This window comes from Bison bison, unplaced genomic scaffold (genome assembly GCF_000754665.1).
Source record: "Bison bison bison isolate TAMUID 2011002044 unplaced genomic scaffold, Bison_UMD1.0 scf7180017864039, whole genome shotgun sequence".
NCBI lineage: Eukaryota > Metazoa > Chordata > Mammalia > Artiodactyla > Bovidae > Bison > Bison bison.
In genome coordinates this window covers 306158-317947 of record NW_011494611.1, presented here as the reverse complement: position 1 = coordinate 317947, position 11790 = coordinate 306158, and the positions used below count along the sequence as shown (strand labels likewise).

At 50.5% G+C, this 11790-nt stretch overlaps 1 protein-coding gene across 1 annotated transcript in view; it reads right to left on the bottom strand.

Moving 5' to 3' along the window:
* LOC104985123 (astrotactin-2) overlaps nucleotides 1-11790 on the bottom strand; it is a 553919-nt gene that overhangs the window by 278360 nt on the left and 263769 nt on the right. The window contains exons 5-7 of the mRNA XM_010835130.1: nucleotides 7065-7189; nucleotides 3018-3122; nucleotides 1-96 (exon numbers count right to left, since the gene is read on the bottom strand). Coding sequence (XP_010833432.1) covers nucleotides 1-96; nucleotides 3018-3122; nucleotides 7065-7189 — 326 coding nt within the window. The remainder of the gene's footprint in view (nucleotides 97-3017; nucleotides 3123-7064; nucleotides 7190-11790) is intronic.

The following is an 11790-nucleotide window of genomic DNA, read 5'->3' as shown; positions in this document are numbered from 1 at the left end:
CCTCTGCGATGTAGTGTGAGCCATAGTGCTGGATGAAGGACAGCAGCTCCTCCCGGCTGCTCTCTTTGGTCAGGATCTTGAGGACGTTGGTGAAGCCTGGACAGAGGAGGAGCATGTGGAGGTGGTCAGAGTTGGGAGGCTGGCGCCCAGCAAATGGCAAGCCCGGATTTGGTACCTTGTCCCTCACCATAGCATCGGCCAAATGTACATAGTATCCCTCCCTTACTTGGCAAAGACTGCTCTCTCTGGTGGACACACGAGACACCACCCAGAGGGAGTCAACAGCAGAGGAAGGACAAACGCTGGCGACCCAAAAGCCACAATCAGGAAAAATCAAAGCTGAGGTCTCCTGAGCAGCTGACGTGTGGCGGGCACGCTGCTAGGTGCTCCAGCCACTTGTCTAGTTTAACCTCAGTCCGGCACTGCAGTCCCAACCATAATGAGCCCTTCCAGTAGATAAGCAAGTCAAAGGTCAGAGATTGGAAGTGATTTGCCTTGGTCCTCCAGCCAGAGGAGCTAGGATTCCGACTGACTTCTGTTCTCACCCCAAAGTGCACACACTGCTCACATACCCAATTACCCTGGGCCTGAACTGTCCATGGCTGGAGCCGGAGGCACCGCACTAGCCCAGGCTCAGCAGACATTCTGTTTCCTCAGATGTAATCCCTGGCTTAGCTTCCTAGAACGTGACTTCCCTTTCTGTCTCCAAAACAACGGTGTGCTCTTTCTCCTGCCATTGTCAAGGGCCTCGTTGCTGCTCCATTGCCCTTAGTCCTATGCCAAGGGTCCTGAGTCCTCAGTGCCTGGCACAGGGTCTGCATGGCCATCACTCAGCGCCCACGGGCCCCCTGCCTTCTTCCTCCTGCAGGCAGGGCACCAAGCGACGCTTTCAGGAGCCTTAACACCTTTCAGGCTCTTCTGTGCTCTGGATAAAGCCCAATGACCTTATCTGGGTATCCCAGGGCTCCAAGCTCATCTCCCATGAGCACACACGTTAGGCTTCACCTCTGGCCAAATCTGTTTTCCTATTTCTCCTGAATGTGATTTGGCATTTTCATCACACTTTCTTATTTATATCCCTCCCCCACTCTGAACACACACACCCACCCACCCATCCACCCACCATTTACCTGGAATGGTCTTCCACTTCCTCTCTGAGTCACATCCATGTTTCCAGACCCCAGGAAGTCATCCCTCCCCCAAGAAGCTTTTCACACCATCCCGGCCTAAGGCACCTACTCCCTATACCTTCAACAGGCATCACCTTGAAAGCAGAAGCGCTGTCCCATTTGTCTCTAAATCTGCACATGTGTCCTTTCCCACCCCCATTTCCAGACACGGCAGGTGCACTGACTCCATTATGAGAATAAGAACAACTGATTCTGCACCACATCAAAGTAAAACGTAAAAGAGCAAGCGCTTCTTCAACATTGAAAATGAGCTCCGATTTGCAAACATTTGATTTACAAGGGGCTTCTCGGGAGCGTCATTACTGATTAATTAAAGCAGATGCCCCTTTGTAGTTCTGATAGGAACATGGCAGTCACTCACAAGTGCTGTGGAAAGCTGTAGGTGGTGGTGAACGTGAAACAGGACTCAAAGAATGGGTGCTTGATTGGAACAACCCCTCTCCATCAACCTGTTAACTCATGCAACTGGGTAATTAATGCAACAGAGTTAATAATGAGATGGTTTCTGCTCAGTAATAAATAACACCACGGAGAGGCCCTGTGGCTCTTTATCTAGGCAGACAACACTGCCATCAAATCCTTGACACACTCCTGTTCTGCCACCTACTAGCTGTGTGACCTTGGGCAACTTAACCCCTCTGACCCTTGATTTCCTTATCTGAAAAATAAAGGATAAAGAATGCCTTCCTCTTGAGACTGATGTAAGTCCCAAGATACAAAACATTATAAAGTGCTTGGCTGGTGTCAGCCATAATAACTATTTACACTTCCCCAATATCCAGGCTAAAGAGTTCCATGGTGCTCATGAGCAAACTGATACTGGAAAAGAAAAAAAGATAAGAAAGCAGCTGGCATAATCACGAGACACTCAGACAATAACGCAGTGGCAGTGCTAGGAATAAGTCAGGGTAGAAAATTCCAAGTCTGGGCCTCATCTTTCCAAAGTCCATTACCTATTCCTTTTTCCAGTTTTGTTTAATTTTTATTCCTTCATCAAAAAGGAGAACCAAAAGGAATATAAGGCACAGGAATAAATAGGATCCAAGCCCTACCCACAGTTCGCAGGTCAGAGTTGAGGTGCAGGAGACAGGATTCTGATACCAATCAAGTACCTGTTAGTGCTTTAACATCAGCAGTTGAGCACAGGGAATGCCTTGCATTATTCCCAGGGGGACAGATAATGGGGGCGGCATCTCTGAGTAACGCAGGATATGGAAGGAGATCCAGGCAGAGGGAACGGCATATGTAGAGTCACAAAGTCAAGAGAGAAAATGTCCCATTTTCAGAACCGTAAGTCCCGTTTGAGACTTGTAAGTCTGAAACTAAATGTCCCATTTGAGAATTATAAGCCATCCCTATCATGGGGAAAGATTCATGTGGGCAGAGTGTGAACAGTGTGTGTGTGTGCGTGTGTGTGTTGGTGAGGGGAGGGGGACGAGGGATGCTTATTGCTGAGCAGGAGGAGATGGGCAGGAAAGGAAATCAGAAGAGACTAGAAGAATCAGTGCCTGAAAGAACCCACATGCCTCAAATACTTCAAGAATGTAAGCGTGAGCTAAATTGTCAAACCCTGTGCAGAGCCCCCCTTCCTCCAGGAGCCCCTCTGACTTCCCAGAACGGACGGTGGCCCCATTACTGCACTGACCTCCTGTAATGTGCGGCCGTCACTGTCTGTCTGCTTGTCCTTCCACCCTCCCCGTGAGCTCCTTGATGGCAGGGGGCGAGGCCTTATGCCTCAGCCATCCCCAGTGCCAGCACGGGCCCTGGCAGGCCCTGGGACTGTGCTGAATTACGCCAAGTCCCCTGGCTGCGGACGGCGGGGCTCACCTGCCGAGAGGGTGATGGTGCTGAGCTTCACGCGGTAGAGGTTGCTGCGGACCCGCCACTGCTGCACCATGGGGTACCCCATGGCCTCGTCGTACCTGATGTCTCCTGGGGAGGGAAGAAGGTCACGTGAGCCCCGCGTTCACAGGCCTCACCCCACAACCCTGCCCTGCAGCCCTGGGCTCTGGGGAACGGCCTCCCCTTCTAAGCTCAGCCCTCTGGGGCCGACAGTGGGATCTGCAGCCCGCCACCAGGCCTCTTCCTTCCTGGCCTTTGACCTCAGCCTCAAGCCGCCCTTTTCTCTCTGCTCTAGAGCTCACATGGCCCCTTTACCCTACAAGCAAGAGTGGGTTTCTGGTTCCACTTAACCCCAGAGGTAATTTACCATGGGGCGCTAGACACTGCGGTGCCTCAGTTTCCCCTTCTGATCCCACGGCTACCTAGGCTGACCTTATTTAGTAGGCGTATCGTGAGACTCAAATGAACTAAGAGCAGAGGAAGGTTTATGGTAATCTTGAAATGTCGGACACGTGCAGTGGGGGCCCACGCATCACCTGCTCCTGAGGCTACTTTTGCACAACGACAGCAGAGCGGAGCAGTTGTGACAGAGAGCCTGTGCAAAGTCTCACACATTCACCAGCTGACCTTATATGTCTGCCCATCCTGTACAGACTGTTATTTCCTAACATGGAAACATGAGATGTCCTTTGATGTCTCATAAAATACCTGTGTGCACACACAAAAGCTTCCCATTTTAAATAAGACTGAGACACACTGGCTAAACAAAGTTAAACAAGATTAAAAAAACAGACTGTATAATTTCTCAGGTCCTTGAATAAATTAATATACATTTTAAAGGTACATGAAGCCGGCGCGCAGAACTTTGCAAATGTCTTTGGCCGAGGAGCCCCATTTCCAGGGCCCACTGACACTCAAGTTTCACAGAAGACGTTTTCTGAAACCCAAGTATAGACAAAACATACACAAAGGAAAAAATAACAAAACAAAATGTTAGCAAGTGGTTAACTTGCTTAGCAAGTGGATGCGTAAAAGATTCCTGTTTTCTGATTTATATTCATCCCCATTTTCTAAATTTTCTACTCGAAGCACTGCAGACTCCCTTTTTTGTAATCAGGGAAAAAAAAAAAGACACGAAAAAGAAATGCTAGTCACATCAGCAGTTATTATTTTTGTTGTTATGTATCCTCAGCAAACGGCAGGCACATTTTCTATCCTTTGCTCTTGTCCCCTGGTGCGGAGGCACTTAGAGAGGTATTTGATACCAAGATTAAAATGAGAATCTCACTGGAACAAATGATTTCTTCCTGGACATTACTGCAGTATTAAAGTTCTCCATTACTGTCAACTTCTTCTTCTTTTTTTTTCTCCTCCCTAGCCTTTTCAGAAATAATGTAATTTTTTAGAGGCTTTCATTCTAAAGTAAAATATTCATGATCCCCAAAGATAAGTCCACTGGAGCGAGGTTGTTTTGTTAGAAATATATGCTCTCTCTTTGTCTGCTCTGCCTGTCCCACCCTTCCTTTGCAGACACTGGGGAGAGAAGGGGGGAGGGTGGGAGAGGAGGAGAGGGCCATGTTTTGGGTCAGGGTGAAGGAAACAGTCTGCATGGGAAGACTGGACAGCAGCCCCACGCAGCCTCCGCCCCACCTATTATTATTTTTTTCTAAATGTTTAATCTTGTTTCATCTAATTATTATTATCTTTTTGGCCGTGCCTCAGCATACAGGATCTTTGTTCCCCAACAGGGGAACTAGTTCCCCAAACTTAGTTCCCCAACCCTTGCCCCTTGCAGTGGAAGTGCAGAGTCCTAACTGCTGGACCATCAGGGAAGTCCCTGCCCCATCTATGACTGTCCGTCCTAATTCAGAGCAGACTTGGAGGGCGTATTGGCAACCAGGGCCATCCCCAAGAGAACAAGGCAGACGTTTCAATGCAGGTTGTTGATGCAGCTTATTTACTTGGTGCTTTAGTGTCCAAAGGGCTTTCCTCCTGGTAGTTTAGACAGTCAAGAATCTGCCTGCAGTGTGGGAGACCTGGGTTCAATCCCTGGGTTGGGAAGATCCCCTGGAGGAGGGCATGGCAACCCACTCCAGTATTCTTGCCTGGAGAATCCCCCATGGACAGAGGAGCCTGGCGGGCTATAGTCCATGGGGTTGTGAAGAGTTGGACACAACTGAGCGACTAAGCACCATAGTGTCCAAAAGAAAAAAACAAAACACAAAAGCAACAACAACAACATCAAATAAACAAAAACAAAAGTCCCCAAACCTACTACCTCTTTTGATTATCAAAACATTTACAAGACCAGCTTCTCTGCCCTCATTCCCTCCCTAAGCCTCCCCTGTAAGTGATCATCATTCCATCCTATACTTTCCCCACTCCTGGTCCATACTGGATTCCACCTGGAATACAAGCTCTTTCAGTGAAATGTCAGTTTCTTGAGGTCAAGGCCATGGTCTATATTATTCCTATTCCTGCACAGCCTGGTAAATAGAGGCTCCAATACTCCAAAACAGAGCCTGATATATAGCAAACTCTCAATAAATATCTGTTTACTGACTCACTCTCTTGCCTCTCATTCCTGACCACAAGCCATCCTTGGTCTTACTCGACTACTGACCCCCTTCTTACCTGATCCTGCCCTAGATTCCCACCCAAGGATTAGGAGTCACATGAAGCCCTGGGATGGGGAGGGGTGTTTTTTCTGATGAACAACAAAAACAAAAAATTAACTCTTAAAATGTAACAGTTCCTTTATTAAGGAGCCCCAAATCAACACAAATAACCCTAAGAGTCTGTACCACTAATGCAGAACCACAGCGTTCTGTATCACAGAGGCAGAGTCAGGGCCCTTACAACTTGGAAAAGTCCCCCATAAAAGGGCAAAAGAGGAACTTGGAGCAGATGAGGAGGAGCAGAGGGCATCCAGGATTGGGGCAGAAAATATAGGCTTCAGGAGAGCCTGCCAAAGAGTGTTTCCCTGTAGGGGAGAAACAGAGGTTGTGGGTGGCGGGGGTTGTAGCGAACAGCAGAGGGGAGTAAAAAAGGGCAGAAGACCTGGAGCCACAGCACCTGGTTCCAGTCCTGGCAGGTCTGCTGTGTGACCGTGAGCTGCTCCCTTCACCTGTCTGAGCCTGGATTCCTCATCTACAAAATGAGAAAAATAATACCCACCCTACAGGATGGCTCAGTGTCCACGTTCAAAAACAAGCTGCATGACTTAATGTGCTGTAAGTGAAAGAGGTTCCTGGTTGGGGTAGGGGGTGGGGAAGGTCCACTTATTTTATTTTAAATGACTTAAACATGAACTGCATGTTTCTAGATTCCATACATACGTGTTAATACATAGTATTTGTTTTTCTCTTTCTGGCATACTTTGCTCTGTATAATAGGCTCTAGGTTCATCCAGCTCATTAGACACGACTCCAATGTGTTCCGTGGTATGGCTAAGAGAGGTGAGAAAGGGGGGCGGTAGGAGGGAGGTTCAAGAGGGAGGGGACATATGTATACCTATGGCTAATTCATGCTGATGTGTGGCTGGTACCAAAGCAATATTGTAAAGCAATTATCTTTCCATTAAAAATAAATATTAAAAAAAATGAACTGCATGATCTCACTTCCGTGTGGTATCTAAAACCTTTGAACTCATAAAAGCAGAGAGTAGGATGGTTGGTGGGGGTGGGGTGATGAGCAGAGGCTGGCCAAAGGGTCCAGAGGTTCAGTTCTGGGGGTGGATGTGTTTGCTGATCCCACACGCAGCCTGGTGACTGTGGTTAATAACACCGCGCTGCCTACTGAAGTTTGCCGAGAGGGTAAATCCGGCCTTGGCTCAGAGTCTGGAGTCTCAGGGAAGCCCCCAGTTCTTCACTGCCCCTAAGAGCCCTAGAAACGGCAGGCCCCTTTCACATCCTCACTAGCACAGCGGCTTGGCAGAGCCCATTCTGGACATGCTGAGTGGCTGAGACCATTGTGTGGTCAGAGGGAAGGCCGAGAGGCAGAGGGCAGGAATCCAGTATCTGTGTGTCTTACCAGTGAGCAGCTGGAGGTCGGGGAGGGGCTCGGAGAGGACCCCCCGGCACTGCTCCTCCACCGGCAGCGGGATCACCAGCAGCCCGTCGGCCAGCTGTGGGAAGTCCTTGATGAAGTTGTTCTCCCTGTGGAGAGGAGCAGAGAGACTGCCAGGTCGAGGAAGCAGAGGCTGGGGGATGGGGGTGTGGGGGTGGGCGGGCAGGGTGAAGGGGCCGTGGGGCAGGAGGGCAGGAAGCTCCGAGTCAGAGGAGAGCCTGGTGAGTTGGGGGGGTGGCGGGCTTGCTGGGATGGAGGCCTCTGGCTCCCTGAATCCCAGCTCCGAGAACAGAGTGCTAATGACAGCTTCTAGAATCCAGCAGGCTAGGGCTTGAGTCCCGGCCCACCACTGAGTAGCTGCAGGATCTTGAGAGCAAGCTGCTGGTCCACTCGGAACCTCAGTCTCCTTGTCTATAAAAGTGAGATCTCAGGGTAGTTTGAAACATTTAATGGGATAAAGCTGCCAGCTGCTCAGGACACAGTCTGATGTTCTATAAACTGTATATTTGGCTGTGAAACGTCCCCTTACATAAGCAGCGATGACGGTGAGCCAGCATGAGAGGGGACTGAGGACAGCATGGAGTGCTTGAGGCTGAGCTGGAGAGAATGGCTGTCTGCGTGCTCAAGTGAAAGGATCCCAAGATATCTTTCAGATCGGACTTCTCCTTTCAGAGATGGGCAAACTGAAACCTGGAGAAGAGGTGTGAAACTGTCATGGACAACCAATGGCTCAGACGCAAGACCAGCTCTCCCCGCTCCTAGGCCAGCGCTCTCTCTGTCTCAACTTCTTCAGATGCCTCTGTCCCTTCACTGCAAGGCCACCCCAGCGAACAGAAGAAAGACCTCAGGGTGATCTCAGGGCACTTGAACCCTGAGCAAAGGTAGCCTTAAGGTGTGGCGAACGGGATGACTGTGCATTGCAGGGAGACATGCTTCAATCTTCTAGACAATAGATGTGCCTGAAGTTGGAACAGCCTGTCACTGAGAGGTGGTGAGCTTGCCTTAGCTGGGGTCATGCAAGGGGAACTTGACAGACACTTGGCATGGACAGTATCCAGGGCATTTTCGTATTCAAACCTGACTTCTGAGGTCCCTTTTTATTCATAAATCCTCAGTTAGAAACACAGACCACAATCTGGAGACAAGGAGCGGGGAAGGCGAAGAACAAAGGGAGGGAATGTTTATCGCTTCATTTTGCCACCTGGAATACACAGCCTTGAAATGAAAATCAGAAACAGGCAAGCAAAAATCTGTGAGGCCAAAGCAACGCCTTTGAAGCCTGGATCTCGGCAGTTCAAAAGGACACGTGCAAGCGTTGTGTGGCTTGGGTCACCCTCCTGTCTGTGCTCCACGTCCCCAGGCACTCCCCCCCAGGCACCCATGAAATGTGTCTTCTATTCATTCATTTAGAGAACATGTTCCCCATGTCTGACCCCTGAGCAGGCCGCACTCCAGGGGCGGACACATTATCCCCACCTTCAACATCACCAGCGTCTTTGTCATCGTTGTCCCTCACAATTAGTGACTAAGCTTCTACACTTTGCTAGGACCTGGCTAAGCACTTCACATCCATTTAATCATTTAATCTTCGCAATGACCCAAGGCAGTCATCATTATCTTCATTTGACACAAAAGAAAAAAAAAAATGAGGTTCAGAGTTAAGAGGTAGTGAAGCTGGGGTTGGAACCAGGTCTGTCTGACCGCACACCTGCGGAGGTAAGCGGCTGGGCCTGGGACTGTTGACTGGGCCTGTGTGTTCACGATGCCGAGTTTCTGGGTCCAAACTTGTACATGTAAGCATGTTATTCTGTGCATCACATGTGTGCCCGTGTTCATCTACATGTGTGCCTGTGATCATGGATTCTGCCCAGGTGGAATGGCCTTTGATTAGTCTGCACACTTGGGTACGTGGAGCAGCCCTGTGGAAATAAAAAGAGAGCCTGCCAGGGGCCACGGAAGTGCCCCCAAGTAGCATGCAACCCCGACGAGGGTCTAAGGAACAAAGCTTCCTCATGTCCCCCTCATGCGGTGGCCTCTGGTTTACAGAGCTTCCCTTAGAGACATAATGAGGTGGAGGGTGTCCCCCTGCCCTAGTCAGTCAGCAAACACATCCTGAGTGGAGCCCTGAGCTGAGCACTCAAGGACCCAGAGACAGACTGGATTCTCCCCGAGCCCTTGAGATCTTCCCAGCCATGTGTGGGGGAGACAATACACCAGCCACGCAGAACAGGCAGTGGGGCTGGTTACTGGGGATTCCGGAGGGCTGGAGGCTTCTGCACGAGACCCAAGGTCTCCTCCTTCCCCACAAGACCCAAACGCTTGTTTCTCGAGGGCACAAGGAAGACGTTTCTGAAGACTGGCATCCTGCTCTGTCCACACTGCATCCTTGCTGGGTAATCTGGAGCAAAGCACTCAAACCTCGGTTTTCTCATCTGTAAATTAGGGACCCTGAGAGCTCTTCATCCTGCCTTAATGAAATCACAGTAATAAGGATGATGGCAATAGCTGTTGGCTGAGCACCTCCTAGGCACCAGGCAATGTTCCTTGTACTTTACATGAGCTCTCACCCAACCACGTGAATTAGGTGCCGTCAAACCAGGCCCCCCACCACCCCCCGTTCAGAGGTGGAAAAGCTGAAGCACAAAGCAGTTATGTAACTGCTTAAAACCACAGCTGGGAAGTGGGAGATCTCAGGTGGTCTGACCCCAGAACCCACACCCTACATTACTGTACAGGTGCAGGGCGCTGAAGATGCTGTCCATGACAGTCTCAAGCTCTCAAAGCTCGAAGAGCCGAAGCACCCCGGGGTGTGCTGAGCCCAGATAGGCTGACACCAAAAGAAGGGTTCTGTTACTCATTGCGACTTACACACCAGTGCTCCGCTCCACAGGTGACCTCAGGACCCTTATCCAACACCATGAGATGGGCATGATCACACCCCCCCCACCCCCCTGGCCCGGCCCCATACAGGCTCTGAGATGTGAACTGACTTCCCTGGACTTACACGTGGAGCACATTTGGAAAGAGGGATCTGAAGGCAAGCTTATCACTTTTCACTTTACCATCTAGCATCTCCACTTCACGGCTTCTCTGGCTTTGATTTTCTAATTGCAGAGGAGGGGGACAGTGACCCCCTTGCCAGCCCCACGTTCCTCTCCTCTAAGCCTTCTGCCTTCTCTTTAAGCCGGGTTTGACTCTGTGGGCTAATCTGACCTCGGTACGTGGCAGCACACTGGCCAGACTCGGGACGGCAGGGGGCCGGCTCATACTCTTCTGCTTGGAGGAAAGTTGTCTCCCTGAGCTTCTAGAGGAAAAGCATGGGAAAGAGGGAGACTACGGAAAGATGGGAGTTCTCAAGCTAGTGCAAAGCGCAGGTAGAAGGGGGTGGGGGCGGATCAGGGAGTGAAAAGGTAGCCACAGCAAAGAACAAGGACCTAGGGTGGTCGCTCCCAACTGCGCCCTTTCACGTCTGCCTGGGCGATGGCCACAAGTCCTGCATGGCCTCTGCCAGCAGAGGGCGCCCGGGGCCTTCGCATCAATCAGCTCTCCCCGGAGGCAAAACAGGACACGCAAGGAACGGAGCTGGGGGAGCTGGGGACGCTCCCCTGGGCTGGGGACCCCAGACACAGCCCAGAGGGCAGCTCAGAATCCACCCATCTGGGGAAGGTGACGGGGAGGACAGCAGGGTGCTTGCCTAAACTCAGTTGGCTCGAAAACAAATCCAGATTCTCAGACTTGGGTATGGGTGGGTGCGTGTGTTGTCGAAGCTACCAGGCAACTACCGAATCCTAATAGCAGGAAGATAGGAAGCAGAGTAAGTACTGTCTGTGTATTGATCCTATCTGTTGATCATCAGCTATGTGCTTGGTAGTGTGCCAAGACACATGTGAGTGCGTGTGTCATTTTTAACTGCACGAGAATTCTGTAACTACTATTATTATTCCCGTTTACACGTGAAGAAATGGATACTCAGAGAGGTTTAGGAACTTGTCCACCTGACGGCCACCATCAGGAAGTGACAATGGGGCTCCTAGCTTAGCATCTGGTACTCAGGGAGCACACGTTCAAGGCATCAGTCCAGACCACGTGCTCTTGATCCAGAGTAACCTGAGAGCAGGGCAGAGACAGGTGTGCTTCTGAGCCCAGGGATGCAGTCATGTGTGTGCATAAATGCATGTGTCTCAAATAGCAACAGGGGCACTGTTTCTTTGTACAAACCTCTCCCCCCAAATATCCATGAAAATAGTTCCATCTCAACTGATATTAGATGGAAACAGCTCATCAGATGTTTAAAACAGCACATCCTGGTCCCCTGGATCTGAGGAGAACTCTGGGAGTGGGAGGTCTCTTTGATTCCACAGACTTGGATTGGGGTTCCCCCATGCTACAGGGACTGTGGTGAACCCTCGGGGAACAGCAGAGGAATTACCAGGGCTGCCTGCAGCAGAATGCAGGCACCGTGTAAAAAGGCCTCCACCATCTAGCCCCTGCCTCTTCCTTCTGCTTTATTTCATGAAGCACAGCCGTCTGCCTACCGCCAGGCTGCACCGGCTGGCCTGATGTTCCTCTTGTGGGGCACACTCACTTCCTGCAAAGGATCCACTCCGGATTTGCCTTCTCTCGGGAAAGCTCTTGCCCTGCCCCCACGCCTGAACCAGGCCAACTCCTACTTGTCACTCTGACCCCACAT